The 25,400-nt window shown below is 26.4% G+C and overlaps 1 protein-coding gene across 4 annotated transcripts in view; it reads right to left on the reverse strand.

Moving 5' to 3' along the window:
* Positions 1–25,400, reverse strand: part of LOC111633037 (WD repeat domain phosphoinositide-interacting protein 2-like) — a 75,953-nt gene that overhangs the window by 40,670 nt on the left and 9,883 nt on the right. For all 4 annotated transcript variants that reach the window (XM_023377564.1, XM_023377563.1, XM_023377562.1 and 1 more), the window contains exons 2-7: positions 13,462–13,544; positions 11,323–11,492; positions 9,140–9,334; positions 8,361–8,453; positions 3,453–3,523; positions 679–786 (exon numbers count right to left, since the gene is read on the reverse strand). In XM_023377564.1, coding sequence (XP_023233332.1) covers positions 679–786; positions 3,453–3,523; positions 8,361–8,453; positions 9,140–9,334; positions 11,323–11,492; positions 13,462–13,544 — 720 coding nt within the window. The remainder of the gene's footprint in view (positions 1–678; positions 787–3,452; positions 3,524–8,360; positions 8,454–9,139; positions 9,335–11,322; positions 11,493–13,461; positions 13,545–25,400) is intronic.

A 25,400-nucleotide genomic window follows, 5' to 3' on the forward strand; every position in this document is an offset into this window, starting at 1 on the left:
GGAATAACGGTAACATTAAGACAACAACATGGAGAGTACAAATGTAGTATTTTTAGTATTAACGAAGGGAGTGTGGAGATAAATATATTGGAATAGAAATAGATCATTAAAATATTTAGTATATATCCATCAAAATATTCAGTGCATTTATAGAAATTGGGTAAACCTAGGCAAACAAGTGCAACTACTCAGCAGTCTGTAAATAGAAAGTTAGAAAGTTTGTTAAGTAAAATAGAAACTTTAGACAATTCTGAATAAAGTTTATTTAAGGTAGATGGAGAAGCAGAAGCCCAAATAGGTAGGGCATAGTCTATTAGAGACTGTATGTTGGTGAAAAATAATACTCTAAGAGTGTTTTTAATGGAAATTATTCTAGTTTTTCCAAAGCATTCCCCTACAAATTGAGACCTGTTTAATTAAATTTTTTATATGCAGTTTGAAAGAGAGTTTTGAATCAAATATTATACCTAAATCCTGAACTCTGTCAACTATTTTTAATTTTCAATTATTGATTAAAAAAAAAGCATTGCAAGTTTGTTCTATATAGATCATTATTAATTTTAGACTATATTTTTAATTTATAACTATTATGAATAAGGTTAAAAATTTTTTTAATTATCAATATTTATTTTAATTCTATATATCTTATATTATACATATCTTTAACAAATTACTTACAGTTCTTTAGGATTTTCTAATTTAAATATATGCACAGTTTCTGTATTACTTGAAGCACATAGAAACAAAGAATCTTCACTAAATGAAAGGGAATATATATTGACACATCTAAAGAAAAATAAATTTCTTTAATTATTAAAATATACAAATCTCAATTCATAGAAAATGTACATAAGTATTCATTAATATTCTTTAAGTATTTAATTATCATCTAATATATAATATGTAGCAGATTCAGAAAAATCTACAGTTCAGAAAAAATTTCTTAAATTTTGACTTGTGCAATTTATTCCCGCTTCTTCAAGAAGTTAAATTTAAAATTATTAAATTATATAATTAAAATTTAATATTGAAAATACACGACACCAAAATAAATAACTAGTAATACTGACTGATGATAAAGAATCCTTGGATTAATATTTAATTTTAATTAAAATGTTCAATGTAGCAATAATTTATTGAACTAACAGGTGTCCAGAGAAAATCTGCACAAGTTTGTGTAACAGGTTTTACCATGGGAAAAACTCTATGAACTAAACAGTTATTTGAAAGACAATAAAAAGCTGTACGTTTTCTTTTATTTGTAATTCTACATCTATAATCTGTCTTAAAATTCCTTAATTTGCAAAATTATTGCAAAATGCAGCTGATCAACTGAACTAAATAAAGATGATAGAATGCCAAGTGTTTGAATTTATTACACTACATAGTGTTTAAGAATAAAAAAAAAAAGGTAAATATCTACTCATGGTCCATTGTAAATTCTCTCTCTCATGAAAATTAGGATAATTATAAGACAGATAAGGCTAACTAATCAATGGCATACCTATGTTGTTGTTAGGCATCTCCTTATAGTTAAGAAATTATTTTCTTTGAGGTTAATTTTACTTTTTGTGTATACTTATAATCTTAGTTAAATAAACACAGTTTGTTTTAGCATAAAAGTAGTCATTGAGTGCATTACTTCTGGGGTTCCCCATCTCTCTTATTTTCCTCCTCCATCCACTCAACTATTTCTATATGCAGCCATTTGTGTGTATAGAAATAGTTCTGAAAGAACTAACTGCAGGTGGTGTCAGACCTGACTGTAGGGGGGCACTGCCATCCTGTTCACAGAAGCAGAAAAGCAAATGCAGAAAAAGATTCTAGAATGTTCTACAGTATTCCACATGCTTTCAAATTATAGCACATGCAACATAATAAAAAATTATTGACTGTTAGCTAGAGTCAGATATTTTGTGCAGATTTTTCTGAACATCTATTATAATGTAATGTTTGATTTAAACTAAAAAGTGTTTTAAAATATACTTCTATTTGCATACACTCTATAGCCTATTTATCCTAGAATTGGTCTTTGCAGAAATTTCTGTATACAGTGATACCTCCTACTTTGAATTTAATTCATTCCAGGAGACCATTTGAACTACAAACTGTTCAAACTCCAAAGCAATTTTTTCCATTAAAAATAGTCAAAATATTCACCTTCACATTCAATTACACTTTCCCAATGAGGACAGTTTGAAAATACCATTTTTAGCATTAAGAATTGAGTCACTTTGTCTTTTACAGCTGCAACTGTAAATTGTTTTCCATGACTAAAATTATCCAAAGATAATAAAAAATATGGTAATCAATGGAGATAAATCAGCAGAATAGGAAGGATGAGATAAAAGTTCTCATACCAATTGCATTATTTTGTTTCTTGTAATTTCTACGATGTGTGGGTGAGTATTATCTTGTAAAAACAAAAACACCTCAATGATTCAACAAAGATGGCTGTCTTAAGTTTAATTTATCTTGTACTCTTTTAGCTGCTCACTGTACAAATTTGCTGTGAAGGTTTGACCAACATACGAGTACTCTTGATAAACAATACTCCTTAAAGTCCACCAAATACAAAGGAAGATTTTTTCAGGAGCCATTCAAATCATTTATAAAAATGGTATTTTCAAACTACTCTCTTGTTGAGAAAGTGAAGTCAAATGTGAAAATGTATGTTTTGATGAATAAAATTATTTTAAACAAAAAAATACAAGCATTTTTACTCCCTTTCAAAAACTATTTTTGATTACCTGATATATAAAATAAGTGTACATCTTATCATAATGTATAATATATACACAATGAGTTGAATGAGAAAAATGAAAAAAAAATAATTCATAGCTCAACTTTAGATTTTTCCAATTCTGTTTTAATTATTTTAAAACTTAAACTGCATACACATGCTTTTTCTCTGTACATTTTATCAAGATTTGAAATATTTTAAAGATAACTCTAGATAATAACTAATAACAACATATTAATATAACAAAAAATACAAATTTCTAAGTTTAATGTTTAATATTACATATTAAGTTTTAATTTTGTTAATGCAATCTTTGTTAATGATAAAATTAAATATATTTCAATCACATTAACAAAAATTCTAAAAACTAAAGCTGTTTCCATTTAAACTAATTCTCACATTAGTCTTTTCTGAATTAAAAATAAAACTTACATAATAATTTATTCTTAAACTCCACAAATAAGCAAGCTATGTATATACCAAAGTGTAAATTAATGCATTCACATGTCATATAGCAATCCCACAACACACTTTATGGCATTGCTACATGATTGTTAAATGCATATTTAAATGAAATATGTTATGAATTGTTTCAATTCAATTATGATTAAATTAAAAGCAAAATTGATTAATTTTAGTTAAAAGGAAGAAAAGATTTTAAGAATATTTTTATCAAAAACTTAAACATAAGTACAGATGGAAGACAAACCTTTTCATTCCTCTTCTGAATTCATAAAGCTTTTGCCCATCTGAAGCACCAAATACTCTAATCACAGTACCCTACAACAAATACACTATGATAAATTTGTTTATAAATTTTTACATTTATTTAAACTATTTTATTTAACCTGTTCTAGATTATAAATATAATAGGATATAATAAATATATAAGACGACAAAGTCAAAACAAATTAATACTAATTTTTTCCCACATATGATAATAACTAAGGCATAGTAACTGTGGTCTTTTCTAAGTATTCGCATGAAATTTAATGTACTTCTGCCATCATTTCTGCCAATCTTTGAACAGATGCGGTAAGTAGCCTATGCTTTAAAATTAAATGAAGAGACCCTTTGAGTGTGCTTGAGAGCCCAAGATTAAATTTTCATTTATGGAATTCAAGATCAACAAAAAAACTTATTTTTTATTAATTATTATAGGTTGTATTTTCTGTTTTTACCTATTTTTATACTGTTTTGTTTTTGCAGTCCAAAGTTCTCTCAGCAGTTATAAATATAAATATTTCTTATAAATATAAGTAATATCTTTGTGAATTCTTTTTTACTTTTTCTAAATTATATTGAAAATGGTAATGATTTCCAATTTGCACATTTTAATTTTTTTCAAAATGTTCACTCTCTTCAACAAAATGTGTAATTTCATTCCTGCTTTACTTAATAATTCTGATGATGTTTTAATTACTCACAAAATGTTGGAAACATACTAACACTCATGTTATTGACAATCTTACTCAAATGCATAGTTACTCTGAAATTTCTGTAAGATACAAAAAGAGATGACAAATAAATTCTGTAAGTTGTGAAAATCCAACTACACTATTGTTGAGTTTCTAAGTTGTCATTGTCTATTGTATTTGTTTATGCCCCACATCAAATTAGAAGTACTACATTTCAAATTTTATTTTGTTTTTATAATAATAATGTAGCATGCTGTTCCGTATCTAATCCTTCTGCTATGCTGAAAATATTTGAATATTGTTTATTTGATTATCTTTATTATCCTATTGCTTTTTGGCACCAAACTACTGAGTGACATTTTAACTGATTCAATTTTGTGGCATTAGGCACCAATCTACTTTAACTAATTTACTTATGACTTAATACAAAATCTAAACTAATCATGAAAATAAAATAAAAACCCACATATTAAACAGAAATTGATAACTATTCTTCACAGTGATATATAGCATTTGTTAGCACTACATTTCAACAGGAAAAAAATCCGTCTGAATTTGTTGTGACTTAATCTTGTATACATGGCACATGCACTCACAGTAAACTTCTAACTTTCCTGCTAAATTTATATTAACTTCATTTTTACAAATAGAGCTTTACTTTGACATCAAATCTTCACCAAAATGTTATGTTTCAAATGATATCAATTTTATCATTAATAAATAATTAAACAATGTATAAAATGACAAATTTAATTTTATACAATTAATTTTCATTAAAAAAGCTATTTTCATATATTTATAATTAAATTGTGTACATATGAAAGTTTGTTCGAGTATCGAATGTACAGGTATTTGCTTTTCTAGAAAAAATGAATTTCTATTTTCAAAGATTATATAAATTGAATATTTATATTAAAACTAAACTGGAAACTAAATTAAATTTTAATGTGGTTTCCAGAATTAAGTACAGTGGTACCTCGGTATACGTCTGCTTTAGAATACATCAAATTTGGAATACGTCCTGTTTGGACGAAACAAATTTTGCTCAGTATACGACTTTTGTTTGGTATACAACTTAATTCAATTATACGCGCCATCTATGAACAAGTAGCACTATTGGTGTACTAGACATGACTGTTTGTGGTGCCAGTTTAAAAACTTGTTAAATTTCTTCTGATTTTAATTTGTAAGTAAAATTTTATTATTTTTATTAATCATGAATTGCAAAAAGGCAAATGAAAAGCAACAGAAAACTAAAAAAATGACTAGAATCACAATGGAACTGAAAAAAGAGATTGTTGAGAAATATGAAGGTGGCATGCGTGTTCGAGATTTAACTGTTGCATACCGTATTCCGAGAACGACGATATCGACAATCGTGAAAAATAAAGACATTATTAAATTTGCTAACGTTGCGAAAGGGGTTAAATCAATTTCTAAACAGAGATCGAAGACATTAGATCATGTTGAGAAATTGCTTTTGCTTTGGATAACTGAAAAACAGTGTGCTGGCGACAGCGTATCAGAAGCAATTATTTGCGAGAAAGCTAAAAAGATACATGCTGATCTCATGAAAAATCAAGCAGGAACTAGCCAGGAAAGCAAGGTGTTTAAAGCCAGCCATTTTTTTACATTAGAACAGATTAATCATTTTTACATTATTACTTCTTATGGGAAAGGTTGGTTTGGTATACATCCTATTCAGTGTATGTCCAAACATCAGGAATGGATTAAGGTCGTATACCGAGTTTCCACTGTATTTTCTTTCATCTTTTTAATATGGTGCAAAGTTCAAGTAATATTTTTATTTACATTAATTAAAACTATATAATGTCACCAAATCAATAATTATTAAACTTTTTATTTTATGATTTAAAGTTATATAAATAATAATTATTCAAAATTTACTTATTTGTATTTCTAATATTTTTAAAAGTGGTAAATAAATGATATGATTAATACAGATAAGTAAAATTATAACTGTTTGGTTACAACAATTATAACACAAAACTGGAAAAGCAAAATGAAATTTAAAAATTACTCAATAAATATTCTGCATTATGTAAGATTTAAGTTATTGTATTTATATATATTAAAAAATAAACACAATCAATATATCAATTTAAACATTCCTAATTGAGTAAAACTTTTAAATATTAAAATATAAATTAATTATAAAATTTTCAGCTAAATATATTTATTTTAACAGAAAAACTGTCTATTACACATTTAATACATATACTACATATTTTATAACAAACTACTTATTTTGTTATAATGCAATAGGTCAATATTGATATGTCACTATTATTTTTGTGATTTTTCTCATTTATCAGTTTCCTATTGCAGAAATAATCTTTTCAGTGATCTTTTCATATAAACTATAAAAATTGCAAAAAGAATAGTAACATTTGCCATTAAGTTTTACAATTTGTTTTTAATATTGCTTCTTTTTAATCATCAAAGAATTAATATTCAACCTACAAAATCTATAAATTAATATAATACATTTTAATATTTGATATATATATCATATAACACATTTTCCTTTAAAATATTTTTATTTTAATGCAATTTATTAATTGCAGTTTTATACTAGATGGAATTTTTTGGCGTAACAGTTCTGGGAAAGGACACTAACAGACATTACATGGTACATACTTTAACCTATTCTTTAGTGAAAAATAAATTAATTACCACTTTAAACAATTTTAATTTTTGTTGTTCTAATCTTGGATGTCTTTATTGTAATATATTTTTGACATTTTTGAGACATGAATGACCAAAAAAACTTCAAATTTTTCTGGTATTCAACAGAAAACATTTGCAGAGGCATCTTGATCAATTAGACTTAGAGACCTCACTCAAACAACAACCTACACCAAAAACTCTACATTGAGTGTTTTCAAGCATTTGGTTATAACTAACCTTTCTGCTACAACAGAACATCTAATCTACACAAAAAAAATATTTATTTAGCACATAGATGATAAGGATTTGAAGTATTCCAGGTAATAACACTTGCATGATGATAGGTTCATAGTTTATTGTCCTGTATGTTAAATAAAAAAGTCAAACAAATGTCAAATATGCAGATCAGGAGCCCAGAAATGCATCTAACTATTATTACATATATTTTTATTAGTTAGATTTTCACACTATTTTCACATCTTGTTAAATGAGGATTATCTCTCTCTCTCTCTAATACATTAGAGAAATTTCTAATCTTTTAATAATACACCTAATTAATTTCATATTATCTTACTTTTCTTTCTAACACTTAACTCTAAAATACCTGAGTATCTAATCAAGCTTTAGTTAGTTTTTCTTTCCTTTGTTCTAAAATTATTTTTTTTCATTAAAATCTTCAAAAAAATAAACTCATTAAAATAAATTAATGCTTTTAGAAATAATTTTTAGTTAAAGCTTTCATTCTCTTTGAACAGAACTCTAAATTCTATATTGCTAATTAATATATATATAATTAACATCTTTTTATATAAGATTGTTTATACAAATGATATAAACAATAAGAACCATTAAAATTTTTAAATTTAGTAAATTTTTTATTAGAATTAGAAAACAAGCATTAAATTTTGTCTCCACAGTATTGTCCTTTTCACAGGAACATAATATCAAAGAGCACAATCAATCTTCTTGTGTAGGCTCTTCCTTTAATATAATTTAAAAAATATAATTTTATAACAATGAAAGAACAACCTGTGAAAACTTCAATTTAAATTTAGTGTTTGTTCTGTAAATAAAAAATATTGATATTTAGACTTTTTTAAAGTATAGAATTTATCTATACTTATACTTATAAACATATGAAAAGTCATAATGAAATCCAAAAGAAAACACTGATCTGCTAATTAAAGTGAAAATATATAATAGCTAAATTTTTGAGGACTTCAAATTAGATAAAAATTCAACTTATTGATTTCATGTTCACATATGAAGAAGAGTATCTTAGGACATAAACAACAGTACATGCTGTGAAATACTAATTTATAGAAATTAGTAAAACAATACGAGTAATATAAATTCAATTATTATAAAAAATTAATTATATTTAATAACAAAAATTTCATAAATATGTTTGCCTAAATTGTTTTATTATTGAAAAAATTGTTAGTAAAAAAAGAGAAACAATAATGTTTAAATTTTCAAATAAACTTTTGGCATTCTTAAAAACTTACTTTTTCTGAAGCTGTTGCCAATTTCATACCATTTGGATCAAATGCTAATGCTGCTAATGGATTATCATGAGCAGGAATCATAAGTTTTGTTTGCTATAAATTAGAACAAATAATTATGAATCAAAAATGAAATTTAAAAATCTACTAATAGATTATAAAAAAAATAACTTTCACACAAAATCATGTTTTAGAATCTATCCATAATATCATCAGTTGAAATTAATACATATAATATATTGTTAAAAACATTTTATTACAATATTTGTTCTACACCAAAAAAAATTCCTCCTAGCTTTTAAAAATTAATTATCAATAAACCTTAACCTTGAATCTTCAGCTTTTGTGTCCAGAATGCCATTAATTAAAAATGGAATTCAAAAAGTAAAAATTCACTTAAATATGAAAAATTTAATGTCAGTAAATTAACCTTTTATATATAAAATTATGAAAATATTTCAATATGCTCAAGGAAAGCAGCTTATATTGGCTTAGACTTAGTTTAGATTTTTAAAATGGACTAAGATAAAATAATCTATAAAATCTTTCAATTTATTTTCTTATACAGTATGTGTTATCAGACTGAAATTATGTAGGCCTACTTGAAAAATTTTGTTATTAAAAGTAATGTCAGCATAGATATTTAATTATTTTTTATGATTTGAATTATTCAAATATGCAGTTTACAAAAGCAAAAAATTACACCCATATCAAACTTATTTAGTAATTTATACATTGATTAATAAACGAGAAAAGTTTTTATATATTTAAAAAAATCTTACCAATGTATTTGCATCAAATATCTGTACTTCTCCTATTGTGCTACTTCCTGGATATGCCAAATAACATCTATCAGTATTAATAGATAGGGAACACAAACCACGTGGATTAGGGGGTGTATCACGAATTGTATGTAAAACTTTCATGTCACGAAGATTATGTATATACAGACTTTCCTCCAGACATACTACTAATCGCTATATAAAAAATATTATATATTATATTCCAATACTGATAATTCAAATGTTCATTTAAATTTTAATAACAATACTTTTTAAAAAAAAATAAAAGATGTAAATAAGTCAACAATAATTTGCTAAAGTACTTAATTTCTATTATTTAATTTTTATTTACTTAAATAATTATAAATAATAATATAATATTTTTACAAATACATTAGCCCCTCATTATATTGCACCTCATTATAGCACATATTCGAATATATTGCATTTTTTTTTGGTCCCCAAATTTTAAAAGCACTTGAGTGAATAAATTTTAAATTACCAATAGCCATTGAATTTCTTTTTGCAACAAAATAGGGTATTTTATTCCTAACGTTTTCACTGAAACTAGCACTGCAGGTGAAATAATAAATTCATCAAAATCTAAATAAATAAAACAGGTGGTCAGATCAATCATCATTTGTTTCCTTTTGACATTAAAAGTTGTTTATTTATTGGTTTTAAGTATTGTCTTCTCATTTACAAATTCCTGTGAATTTGAAATTTCACACCTTTATGTGAATTGACACAATATTCTCAATTCACATAAAAGTTTGAAAGTTTTGAACTCAATGCAAAATGTGTAAGAAAAATATTTCTTTATATTTTTGAAAGAAAAGTTCTAAAATTTTTACACAGTAGTAACTTTATTTTGCTTTTTAGAGAATTTTTACTTGTAATTTTATAAGTTTTGATGTTCTATTATATGTTCAATATTTATTTTTTAAATTTTCAATTACTGTATTTATAATTTTTATTGAAAAATATAAATTACACAAATTTTTAATAAGTGATTTATTATGAAATATAGTACTGTATAATAAAATTGCAACTGATATTTTGTTTTTATATGAACAGCATTTGTCTTTAAATGTCACTGCTAAAAAAAAAATAATGCTAAATGGGTGTTTGTGGTATCAATGCTTATGTCATTTAATACAATATAACCATGAATAAAATTCAGTATTGCAAAACTAAGCTTACTTTATATCAAGAACACTTGCTGATTAAGGAATAGAGGATAGAGATTCCATAGCATGTATAATCTGTTTAGTAAAAGCCGAGAATTTTAGTATTATAAAGCACTGCTGGATATATCACACTTCTTTGTCTTAAGCCAAAAGCAAAACACTGTAATCAGAAGCCCCCCTGAACTTTGCAGGTTGTCATATCAAATTAGTTTTGAATAAACTGTGCACTCCGACTTTTTCATAATGTTTTGGAAAAAAGTGTATGAATTATTCAAGTAAATATCGTATTTTCAAATTTAGTAAACAAATTAACTACACTTATCCCTTTTTTTACAGTGGATGTATTTCAAAGAATGCTGCATAATAAAATTGTGTAAAAAGTACAGTATATACATCCTGTAGAAAAATGCTTGGTAGGATCCACAACTTCAATGGAACAAAACAATATGTATTGTAATTTACAAAGAAACAAAAGCTTTTTATTCTAACATTATTTATAATTAATATTTTTTGTAAGTAAATATAGTAAACATAAGGCAGCATAGGAAACAAAATATTCACACAGTATTTTCTGATGTACTGTACATACAGTACTGTGCTTCAAAAAGATAAATGAACTCTTGATTTAAAAACATGTAATTCTAAAAACCAGTATTTAAATAAAAAAGAGTAACCTTTTTAACAATAACACAATTTTAACAAATAGTTATATTTAAAAATTTTCAAATAAACTGTTTTCTTCTTGTATAAACAAAAAAAATCAATTGCATCAGAAAAAGAGAATTAATTTTCTTTTGACAACCATGTTATTTCAAAACTGTATAAAAATAGACTATGTAAAAAGAGAGATAAGTGTATAATTAAATGATAAATACATTTATTGAACAGTTTGATATCATAAAAATATGTTTGGTAGAAAGTACAGATAAAATATATCTCGTGTAAATAGGTAAAAATATAATGTATATAATAAAATATTTACTAAAAACTTACAAGCCGATTTAACTTCACAGCTAAAATTGTGTTGGAATAGCTGTAGTTACATATTTCTGTTCCCTTCTTGAAGTGACAAACTTTAAGTTTTCTTGGAGAAGATAAACTGACAATTGCAACCAAACTGGAAGAAAAATGTCTTTCCACAATGCAGACATCTTTTATTTCCTCTAAACATAAAATTTAAAAATTAAAAGAAAAACAAATCTAAAATAAATTATTAATAATAAAATAATACTCTTATTTAATCTTAACAAAAAAATAAAAATATTAGTAAAATAAAAATTTACTTTCTATTAAAAATTGTTATTTTGTAATTTATTAATTTATAATAGTATGGCAATTATACAAAAATCTATTTAAAACAGATTATTATTATTATTTTGAAAATGCAACCATATTTTAAAAAATACATTTCAACTGTTAATACTTTTTACTTTATAATAAATATACAAAAAATAAGAAAAAATAAAGGAAAATAACATTTATAAAATTATGATAATTAAATAGATAAATAGGAAGTTTTAAGTCAATCCCAAAAAATTTTTTAAATGCAGTTTATCAAAACTGTGCTTCAGTAACCAAGACAGACAGAATATTACCACAAGCATATAACAGTAAGTACACAGAAATGTAACAAGTGACTGAATAAATCAGAAATAAACTAAACAACATTCTAATTTCACTTTTAAAATACAATATCCCTGTATTTTAACTAATTTCCTCAATTAATGTCTATAGGCATAGCCAAAATGCTATTCCATTTTTTGCAGCTATTGCCACATTATTATTTTTTATACCACAAATTTTCCCAGATCTGTTTTAATTTCCTGAACCTTGTTCATGCAATCAGACATTTTCTACACTTAATATTTTCCAAAAGAAATAATTACAATTTAGAATTTTTTATGATGTCTTCTTATAACATAAAAATTCAACTTTAATGTTGCTATCCAATTTGAAATTTTACAGTAGAATTTAATTTGAATTCTACTGTAAAATTCTGAATCAAATAGCAAACACCAAAAGCTCATTTTTTGTGCTGCAAAACCATAAAAAATTCCAAACTATGTACAAAATGACTTTTTAAAAATGTATTAGTTGAAAAATCATTAAATTAATTCATTTTTCACTGGAAATAATATAATAAATATTCATTCAAATTCAAATAAAATCATGTGACAGCAACTAGAAATTATTTTTCTTCATTATATCTCAAGTGAATAATAAATACATAAATATTCATAACAAAAATTATTATGTGCTTCTAGCTTTTTGTCCTATCAATCAACATATTTCTTAAATCACACTATTTGATAAAATCAGGACATAGGGGCTGTCCGTAAATGATGTCCACACTGGAAGGGAGATATGGAGGTTAAGTTAGACAAAAGTCAGACAAGGGGAATTGAGCTTCAATGAATGTCCATTTATTTCATTAAATTTTATACAGTTTATGCATTTTATTATATTTATTTCAAAATTTCTTGTATGTTTCATTTCTACTTATGGTATCTGTCATTCATAAAGTGATAAAAGTTTTAAGAGGGAACAAGATTTGTTAGACATCCGAAGAGGAGAGGGATTACAAAAACTTGGACAAACTGGGACAAGAGAGGGAGAAAGAGTAAAAATGTCAAAAAAATGCAGACATAATTTACGGGCAGCTCCTTATCACACAAAAAAAGTATCTAATAGAATATGGGATATTCAAGTGCATAGAACTGTCATTTTTCAGAATGCATTTTGAGTCTAGGTCCCTCTTCAGCTGCTGACTGGTCCTGAGCAAAGTCAAAAGAAATGTAAAAAATTTTTTATTTAATATTCATTAAAATTTGCAATTTATTACTGTTACCTTTATTTTTTTTAATGGGATATTTTTATGCCAGTCATAATAACCAACAATGATTTCATGGCATTTCTACTATTAAAAGTTTAGTAGTTAACTCCTGCTAGAAGTTAGTTGATTTTGTTGGCTTAAACATTTTCAGAATAGGCACATTTCATTTTTTTAAATTTTATCAGAAAACTGCTTTTTTTTTTAATCAGAAATTACATTTTCAGTATTATACATTACAGAAATTATTTTCATTCAATTCAATATTTCAAAATTCAGTAAAATGTTCATAATTCACTTACCATTAATATAAATCTGATCTAACTGTTCAACATGACCAAGTGAATAAAGCTTATATCCACTTTTAGTACCTACTGCTAATGATCTGCAAATGTAAATAATACAAATATTAATTTGATAAATTTTAATTACTAATATTATAAGTTTACAAATCTGAAATTATTAATATTCTTCATTTTTGTAGCTTATATTAAATATTTCAAAAATTAATTTGTTCTTAAAACTAATTTGTTACTTAAAACACTATGATAATGTTCAATTTAAGCTGAGTACTTTTTGATTATCATTAAAATTAAAACTTTGAGAGATAACTTTCAAATATACAACAGAAATTTTAATAACTGTCTTAATAAAATTTAAAAATATGATGAAACCAATTCGTTTTTTAATTATAAGTTTTATAAAGTACAGTGAAACCTTGCTTAATGAGCACCTCTCACAATGAGTAATTTGCATAATGAGCAAAGCAAATTGTAAAAAAAAATAACTTGCTTAATGAATGACATTTCGCATAACAAGCGATGAGGAGAGGGGAAGTCACAGATTGTGAGCATGCTACATCAGTCTGTGTTTAGCACTCATTCTGCTAGCATCTTAGTGTCACTTATGATCACACATTTTTCCAAACTTGTGTTCAGACATATTAGATATAAATATCAACAACCATAGCCCATTATATAATAAATATGCACGGTTATATGCCATTATATGATAAATATGCCATTATATAATAAATATACCTTTACATAGTCCAAGAATTTGGCATGTTGCCAAATTCTTGGACTATGTACAGGCTATAATTAAATATTAAAAATTACTGTATTTCGATTTTTTTTGTTTTCTGCAAATTGAATTCACATTCCAGGTTGGTTCATTCCATGATAGAAGAAATGATGATGATTTACGCTCCTTAACAATGTATACAACATAATTTTCTTTGAATAAGCATTATACATAAAATATTTGAATACTTTTTTCAGCATGGAATGCATTATCATATTTCATATTAATTTATATGGGAAAAATTGTTTTGCTTTACGAGTAACATTCTGGAATGAATTATGCTCGTTAAGCGAGATTCCATTGTATTAAAATAGTAAAGTTTGTTGTTTCCCCTTTCCTCTTATTCTTGAAAGGAAAAATAAAATTCATAAAGTCACATACAGTAGAGCGTCATTTATCCGAATCAATTGGGGACTGGGGTTGTTCGGATAACTAATTTTTCGGATAACCGATTATGTATGAAAAATATATTAACCTACCCCGTGTTGAAATTTTTCTTCGTTGCGTGTCGTGTTGAATTTTTGTCGATATTAAGCCTAATGAAAACTTTTTAAAATAATAATCGTGGCTATTGTATCATTAAAAATTATTTTTTTTTTATTTTGTACAAACAAAATAAATATATTGAAAAATATAAAAACCAAAAAATATACTTTAGAAGTTGATCTATTATCAAGAACGTTCATTTCAGCACAACACAGTCCTCAGAAAAACACCACACAAAAGTGCCAGTGCTGCCAGCTAAAACACACACACCAAAAAGAAAAATTAGAGTAGCCCAAGATATAGCCAAAGATTGCAGCGCCACAGCACTAGCGAAAATTTAAATTTGCCGACTGGAATGCTTTCGAATAAACGACGCTCTACTGTATATCTAAAAGAAGTACACCCATATAAAAAGTACTATTTACAACTGTATATAGATTTCACTATAAATCTTTCTTGGGCAAGGCTTTTGCTGGTCATACAGAGCTTGTGATAGGCTTTTCCAAAGCTGGACTATCCAAGTTTGAATCCACAACCACTTTCCTTTTCCCTCTTCAAGTGGTACCCAAATGTATGGGATTCAGTTCTTAATTCACTACTGACAAAATGGTATCTCCCCGCCTAACTCTCTCTTAGGTCTATCTTGGTTTTGAATTTCTCCAAACCTCAATGCAATAGGGAATCCTGCCATTTGCCCCAAATAAACTGGATAAGTCAAGCAAACACATTAATCTCTGTTTTCCATGGGATGTTAGGCTTAACCGTTACAAAAATAATATCCAAATGAGCAATTATTTAAATCTTAATTCAAGCCAAATAACCAGAGCAAAAAATGTTTCTTTAGTGCTAACGTTTTCGATGCCCCTTCTGGGCTTTTCTTCAGCAATTATTTATTGTGATGTTGTCACAATGCCAGGATGCAGCTTTTAATAATATTTTTTAAATTGATTTTATTTAAAATATACGCTCCCCATCTCAAATTAGCAGTGTCTTGCCCAAGCATGGCCAACATATGGCCCGCAGGCTGGATCTGGCCCATCGAATGAATTTATGCGGCCCACGATTAATCTTTCAATATTAGCTCAAGTGTCTGAATAGCTCAATGGAAAATTCTGAAGCCTTAAAAAAAAAAATCAACAATTCACTGTGCGTTTAGAGTTAACCCTCCATTATAAATCTCTTAAGTACAGCATAGAATGTTGATAAAGCATAATAATGTGAAAAATGTATCTGTAATCTCTATGTACTGTACAATTTATCTGTACGGGGTGACACCACAATGAGATCTCACACCACCTCAAAATCTTCCTAGGGCAGCCTCTGTTCAACCCGTGAAAAAGTTTTCTTTCCATTTTGGCCTGGGGGCAAAAACTGTTGACCATCCCTGGACTTGCCCCTGTACATCATACTTTCCTGCTATCAATAGAGTTGTGCTAGTCATCAATATACAGGTACCTTGGGTTACTTCGTTTCGAGTTAAGTCATTCTTGATTATATGTTGTTTGTAAAAAAAAAAATAAATAAATAAAAAATATATATATATTTTTTTGGAAATTTGATCTACATTCTGGCTGACATATTCAAGGTCAAAATTTACCATGTAAAGTCTATGGGCTAATTGCTGGTTGATTAAACTTGATTTTTATTCAGCACCTCAAACNGAACATTATTAAATAAATTCAGATTATCAAAAAAAAGTTATTTGTACATTACTGTATTTACTTAAATGTACATTTTTTCAGGTTTTGATATCTCTAAATAAAAAAAATAAACGTCTTCCAACACTAGAGGAATTATAATTCAGCACCTCAAACAATCTTTACAGCTCCAGTGGTATGTGTTTACAAAATGTTTGCTAAGGTGTAAACACATACCACTGGAGCTGTAAAGGTTGTTTGAGGTGCTGAATAAAAATCAAGTTTAATCAACCAGCAATTAGCCCATAGACTTTACATGGTGAATTTTGACCTTGAATATGTCAGCCAGAATGTAGATCAAATTTCCAGATTTGTCACAACATTGGTCTTTGCTGAGTTGTACTGTATATATTTGCAAGTCTAGTGGTCATAGGCTTGCCTTAAACTTCGATCATAGAAAAAAAACACTTTCTGACTTATACATAGCTCTGCTCAATTATATCTTTCATTAACATATGCAAGACAATTGTGTTGTAGATGGTCTGATAAATCATATTTGCCATCATAAATGTTTTTAAAACATTTTGAAGTTCAAAGAAATAAATTTTAATTTTTTTGTGTCAATGAGGAGGGCTTAAATTCCATAGATCTGCTCCTGATTTACAATGCATCCAAAATGATTGCCTTGGCTTAACTGTGCAATGTTTCTATTTACAAACAATAGCACTTCTTTCTGATATTTTGTTAAAAAATCAAAATTAATGACATCATTACAACTTTGGTTTACTTAGTTCACTTTTAAACTGCATAATATATTGTACAGATCAATTTTATTCTAATTAAAATAATATTTGTATGAGTAAATCAAATATTTTTATCTAAAATCTCTGTTTTTTGACTTTGACATTGGATAATTACCCAAATAATAAAAATACTCATTTCAAACAGCTCTAGCAAAAACACTAGCCATCTTTAAGCTTTGTGTCCACTTACATTTTTGAGCTGTTAGACAAGAACTATAACATACTAAAATTTCAGCCAATTTCACTGAAAGCCAAACTCTATAAGGTTTATGTAGGGTCCTTTATTCTATAAATTAACAGAGAAACAAGATGGCTGATCAGTTCTCATTCCAATTTATTTAGCTCAATCTTTTTTTAGATTATTTAAATGAAATTTATCTTAATATTGATAGAATAATTTTAAAAAGATCAGGTCTTATAATGTTATAGGTCAATAGCAATTGTAAACTTCAAGAATCAATTTTGATTTAAAAAGCTAGTTTTGCTGTCAGAGTAATTCATATATAAAATAAGACTCTGTTAGCTCTAACATAATAATCATTTCGGGGGGCATTTCCAACTCTCGGTGCTGCTGATGAACTTTTCTACACACTTCATTTGTGACAATAACTTTAAAATCAACTATTTGATTTAACCATCTTTTTGAATTATTAAAAAAATTAATAGTTAAAAGCATAAATAATAATAAGGAAGTTTAATATTATTGGCAATGCAACGTTCTCCAATTAAGCGGGGAAGACCGCCACTTAACCAAGTCAAATCAGTGAGTAAACGCAATGTTAACTCTGCTACAAGTTCCCGATTAATTACATACTTTAATTTACAATTGGATAAAAACCTTCAAGACACCTACATGGAGACCAGGAACATTAATGAGAAGTCAAATCAACACAATATTCAAGATTTCTCAGGTGAGCCAATTGTATTTGATACTTTACTATATAACCCGGATGATTTATTAGACACTTCATCTACTGTTTTATGGAATAGGATATCCAATCTTATAAAAACATCTATTAACAAACTATTTAATCAAATTGCTGATATTATGGAGGAACTGAATTTAATTCATGAAAATATACATGAAACTAAGGAAAAACAAACAAAAATGGAGGAACATATTACAAATTTACAACAACAAATTCATACTATGCAGATTGAGAAGGAACTCACAGAATTTAGAATGGATTCTCTAGTTAATGATTACAATCGTAATAACATCATAATATATAACTATCCTAATTCGAAGACTGTTTCTAAAGAAGAAATTCATAACTTTATTATTTCTTTATTGAATATTTGTAATATAGTTCAAGATGATATTTTAGATGTGGTTCAACTAACAAAACCATTGAAAATAACCATAAGAATAATCTTTGACAATAACCAACTTCAAAATCAGATCTTTTCTGCTTTTATTCAGAAGAAAATGCAAAATCAGCTTGAAGATTGGAGAGATACTCAAATATCTCCAGATCGCACTAAAAACTCAAGAATAAGATGCAAAAATTTACTTTCAGCGTTACATGATACATGAAAACAAAATTCACGAGCCAAATTACATAATGACATCTTAATAATAGGAACTAACAAAATTACTTATAATATTAATATGAAAAGTCTGGTATATGTAGATACCTTTTTACCTTATTCCAACTTGACAAACTTGGGAAGCTGATATAATACAAATTAAAGGCATACACAAAGATCACTTAATTTCGAGAGTAACCACTCCTTTGCTATAGTAAATTGAAACTGCCAAGGACTTAAATACAAAACTATATTTGTTAATTCTCTGCATAATAAATATAATCCGGTTATTATTGCCATGACGGAAACTTGGATAACATCAGATAAGTTTTATACTACAAATTTCTCAAATAAATTTATAATAGAATCCGCACTGACAAGTAAATCAGTAGACCCTATACGATCGAGTGGTGGTCTATGTTTATTGATTGAAAGGGAGTGTTGTAAAATAATCCAAGTTAAAAAATCTAGAAATTGTATACTACTTCTCATTGCAATAACTAGAAATAAATTATTAAATAATAATAATAATACACTGATGATAATGTTAACTTATGTGCCACCCAGTGATCTAAATACTCTTAATGAAATCTTCAGAGTTATTGATATATGGCAATATATAACTCCGTACATTATAATATTGGACGATCTCAATTCCAGAATTGGTGAGATAATGGACTCTAAATATAAGGGACCTAATCATCTAATTTATAATAGTCCGTAATCTAAGGATAAACAGGTTAATAATTTGGGAAAAAAAAAATTATTAGACCTCATAACTGAAAACAAACTTTTTATACTGAATGGTCGTATTAAACCTGACTTTCCTGCGGAATATACATGCTTAACCCACTCTGGGAAATCAACAATTGATCTTACAATATGTTCCGAACTACTTCTGGACTGTTGCACAAATTTTACAACAACATTAATGAATGCATCAGATCACTTTCCCACAATAACCAAATTTCGACTATCTTCAGGAAAGGGAACCAACAACCAATGCAACAATAGACCAAAAATAAAATATAAAATTTTTAAATATCGGAGGGAGACTGATAATTGTTTTATTGCCATTCCAGTAATAACGAGTACTAATAATGAAAAAATATACAATCTAATAACAACCATACTAAATGACTACATATGTGTAAATAAAAATAAAAGAAATATTCAAAGTAAAGCTAAAGAAGGATAGTTTGACTCTAACTGTTATTAGAATGAGAATGACAAAACAAGCAGAATTAAAAAAAAAAATTCAGACAAAATTCAACTGTACTTAACTTTAATAGTTATAAAAAAGCTAAACGAACCTATAATAATCTCCTTAAAACTAAAAAGTCAAATTATCTTTGCAAAATTGAACAAAACTTAATTAAAAATAACAATGATGGCAAAGTGTTCTGGAATATAATATGAAGATTTCGGCCTAAATCAAATTTAAACGAAAATTCTGTTACAATAGATTTTAATATCTGGAAGCAGTTTTATAATAGATTTCCACAAATCCATATGGAAGTACCATTAAATACAAGTAAAGAAGTTTATAATGATATTCTAGATTCCAACTTTACTATTACCAAATTGGATGATGTCATTAAAAAATCAAAAAGTAAAATAACTCCAGGAAATGACAATATTCCTACCAATTTCTTAAAAATATTATCAAACACTTCTAAATAAAAAAATATTAAATTTATTTAACAGTATGTACAAATCTGAATTCTTCCCTGATTCCTGGAACTCAGCCATTCTTACGATGATCCATAAAAAAGGCGATCTTTCCTCTCCTAGCAACTATAGACCAATAGAATTGCTATCAGTTATAAGAAAATGTTTTACTTCACTTCTTACAAACAAATTTAAGCTATGGACTAAAATTATGGGAATGGAAGCCGAATTCCAAAGGAACCAAATTTTCAATCTTCACTTTATTAATGATAATTCAACTATATCTTTTAAGAAAACACAGGAAAATATAAGCTTCCTTCATTGATATCCAAAAAGCATTTGATTCAATATACGTTCCTCTGTTGGTTCACAATCTTAAATCTTGCAGTGCAAGTACCTGATTTACTTCAGTAATCTCAAAACTATACTCAAACTATAACATCAAGATAAAACAAGGCAATAATATCTCTCAAACTTTATTTTTATCCCGTGGAATTCTTTAAGATGATCCCCTTTCTCCATATTTATTCAATTTTTACCTTATAGGTATTGATCGTCTCTTTACTGAATCAACTGATGGAATTATAATAGGAAATAGAGTCTTTAATTATATTCTTTTTGCTGATGATCTTGTGCTTCTGGCCCCAACAAAGATTTCACTACAAAGGAAAATTAATCAACTCAATAAATTTCTTCAATCACTATATTTAACAATAAATCCGACCAAAATGAAAGTTATCATATTCCACAATAATTGTAAAATATCTGAAAATAACACTAAATTATATCATGAAAATACTCCTTTAAAACTGTAAATGAAATAGACTATTTGGGAGTCAGGTTTGATTGGAACTTATTCTTTAAAGCACATTTTAACAAAATAAAAATCAAAGCAAAACAAGCCCTAGATAATCTACTATTTGTATGTTCTAAGTTACAAACTACCAATTTGAAAATTCACATTAAATTATTTAACTAAACAATCGTTCCTATAATATATTATTATGCAAGCCCAATATGGAGTTTAGACTATATACTGTATATATAAATTGGAATATCTTCACGTCTATTATTTACGCAAATTATTCCAACTAGAAAGAACTATTCCAGGCTATGCTGTGAGGTACGAAGTAAATCGGACTTGGTTCTTCCCTTTTGTATTGAAACACATAATAAAATTTTATTACAGAATTAAATTTAAAAACGATAATACAATAATATATCTACATCAACAAAATATTAATCAAAGTAAAACCGGAAATTTAAACAATTATGGCAATACAAGCTAAATCAAATTCTAATACTTTTGGTGTATTGGAGTTACTATTTAAAGATAATATTACTGATTGGAAATTCAGCTATTCACTTCTAAAAGACTCTGCAATTTCGCAGGCAATAAACAAAGATCAAAATTCATTATATCAAAGTAGTTATCATCCATGGTACATCGATTTATTGCAAATTCTGCCCTTACAATCTTATATGTCACAGCCAGTAAGTCTAAATGTTAAGCGATTAATAATCCAACTCCATCTAAATAAATATTCTCTTTTTATTAACAATATTTATATTGACTTAACAAGATCCTATTGCCCTTTATGTAATTCTGAAGAATTTTCATTATTTCATCTAATTCATAATTGTCAAAAACTTTCTAGACTGCATAACTATTATAAAATATCTCAAATATGTAATTCTAATTCACCACTCAATTTCAAACTAAGTTTAAATAATCTTAGCAAAACGAATTTATATAAAATTTATAATTATTTTGTTAAAATTTCTAAAAAATACTATTCGATAAATCAAAACTAATGTTTGTTTTGGTGTTCGTTGCCTTGTTAATATAACTGGATCACTATGTACGTAACCATAAATTGATGTCTATAGTAATTATGACTTATTTTTGTACCTTTATACCCTAAATTTGCTAAATTGTAACTGTTTTTAATCATTTATATTATTCCCCGTAACAGAGAAATTGTTCTCTATTTGTTAATACCAACTTATATTGTATTATATTGTAATATTAATAAATAAATAAATGATTATAATTGCCACAAATAATTAATCATTTCTCATTGTGAAATACATATATTAAAATACCATTGATATTATCTAGAAAATCTGCTAATAAATATTTTGTCTATGCTCCAAAAGTAACTTTTGTAAGAAGAGTAGCTTATTCTTTGGATTACAATAATGACAAAGTTAACTTTATTCTACAGATTCTTTAGTTTTTTAAATATTAATTCATGCAACTGGTCCTAAAGATTAAACTTTGGAAGTGAAAATAATGAGTAGTATTAGGCTGTTTAATGTGAAACAGGTATTTTAAACTATGTAAATTAATAAATAATAATAATATTTGAAATTTATTAATTCAAGATAGTTTCAAACAATTTTCAAATTAGTGAATAATGATTAACCGAGATTGTTTTATCATCTAATTGTATACTTAATCATTAACCAATCATTGGGTATTTTTTAAAATATCTTATAAAATTTTAGATTTGGTTTAATTTTAGTTTTTATAAGCTTATTTTAGTTTTAACTTTTTATAATAATAGTTTTGCTTAACATCTGTCAATTAAACATATAAATATTTACTTCATTTATTTATTTCAAATGTAAAGTTGTACAAAAATATTGTAAATAAATTACATAAATTGTACTCAATCATGTGTTAATACTATTAATTTTAGTAGTTGGAGATTCAGTTTATACATAAAGGAGAAAGAGGTTTTCATTGTTTTGTTGTTCTTTCCATCATGATTGACTAGTAAGAAATGCCACAATCCCTATTAGTTTATTCTGTATACTAGCAGATATGCATCACCACCATACTACTTAATTAAAGAATTTGCATGTTTTTATATTCACATAATAAAGGAAATCAGAATCGCATTTGCTTTGTTGTCACCTTGACCAGATTGTATTCTAGCAGGCCTGCTTTCTTAATTAATGTGTAAGATGCTAAGGAGAACTGCATGACTGGCTATATAACTGACTTAAAACTGAAGTCACTGGCACATAAATAACTACATTTATTAGCTACATGGAATTTTTAAAAATCCTTGGATACTATGCACTCTCTTCTGTCCCTTTAATGCCTCCACCAAGTTGATTCCTATTGTTAGGTGTTCAATGTAACTAACCTAACCTATCCATAGTAGCTAGGATTGCCAATTTTCCAGTTTTGAACCAAACTGTCGAGTGTCCAATTCAGAGTTCAACCAAACACTAGACAGTTTCATCTGAATACTGTACTGTGATAATTTACTAATCTTTCAAGTGCAACATAATTAAAAAACAATGTTGCCAATTATTTCATAATCTATTTGTTTAAAAACAAAAAATTTCTTTCAAAAATAGGTAGATGGTGCTGAAAAATCAATCAATCATATGTGATAATTGGCAATGAATAAAATTGAAGCATATTCCTTAAAAAAAAAAAACATGTATTTCTAAAAATTTTTAGTACTGTGTAATAGAAATTTACTAATAATTTCACACTGATACCTTTACATGCAGTATACTTTTAATTATACAATGTTTTCGGCTATTTTTAATGACCTTCAAAGAAGAAAAATACATTCTAAATATAAAACAATACCATTGGTGTTGTGTATTAGAATGTAATCTGTGAAATTACATTCTAATATGTTAATTTACTTTTCAAATTGAGTTAATAAGTCTACACTGACAGTATTGTTTTGTATTTAGAATGCATTTTCCTTCTTTGAAGGTCATTAAAAACAGCCAAAAATGTTAATGTATAATTAAAAAGGATACTTCATTTAAAGGTATCAGTATGAAATTATTAGTATTGCCAAAAGTGAAGCTTTTTGAAGCAATAGAATATTTTCAGTTTGAATAAAAATTTTAGATTGAAAATACACATACAAAAATCTAGCAGTTTCTAAAGGAACTGGATGTATTGACATGATTATCCTGAATTATTGTTGTTAGAAAAGTTAAGGTTTCTTAAACATCATTCATTTTTTATTTAATAACTTTATATTTAAAAGGTAATAATGTTTTTCCAATGAAATGATTATTTACCCATTACTTTAACTTGAATCAATTAAATTACAAATTATTGGTAAATTAAACATTTGGAAATCAATTGGTGGAGAACTGATTAGTTTAATTAACAGTTAGCATTTAATTAATCAGTAATCTCTAAATTTATCAAAATTAAAGAACTTTGATATTTACTTAAACACAATGACATTAGACATGAAATGATCCTTTTGTTTAGCCTTACATTCAAAAATTTACATAGATTTTTTAAAAATAAAATTCTCTTAAAAGTTTGATAATTTAGCTCTTAAAGAAACTAAACAATTCAACTTAAATTATATTTGAATATTTAATATTCATCCAAATCATTATTTCATTCCTATTTTTGTATATTTTCTCAATTCAAAACTAGAAATATTATACAATTTTATGACAGTTCATGATTCATAGAAACTTGTTCTATTGTTTTTTAATACTTGCTTTAAAGCTGATAACAGTAACCTTGAAAATGACCAAAAACATTTGTCTAAACTGAACATTTTTTATTCATTTATTTATTTATTTTTTGTTGTTATATTAGTAAATTTTTCAATATCAAATCAAAATAAGGAAATTTAACTTAAATTTTTATTCTTATCTAGAAGTATTTACTGTTAATTTTGCTTTTACTCTGAAGTTATTACTATAATAAAGTTAGTCAACAAATATTTTAATATACAACATAAATCAATAAAAAACTGTATTTTTATTTAAAGTCTGTATTAATTATATACATATATACATGAGGGCTTATCACACTGGTGATTATTCAAATGAAAAACCTATAAAAAGTATCATAAAAAATTTGCAGAATTATTAAAAACTAAAAAATACAGTGAAAACGGGACACCCTTGTATAATGGATATTATTCATAAAAATAGACAAAAATCCTATTAAAATACATGTACAACATCCTCTATATGTTAGACATTACTCTATCTTGTGTCTTAGACATCCTCTAAATG

This window comes from Centruroides sculpturatus, unplaced genomic scaffold (genome assembly GCF_000671375.1).
Source record: "Centruroides sculpturatus isolate CEXI.00-Female unplaced genomic scaffold, Cexi_2.0 scaffold770, whole genome shotgun sequence".
NCBI lineage: Eukaryota > Metazoa > Arthropoda > Arachnida > Scorpiones > Buthidae > Centruroides > Centruroides sculpturatus.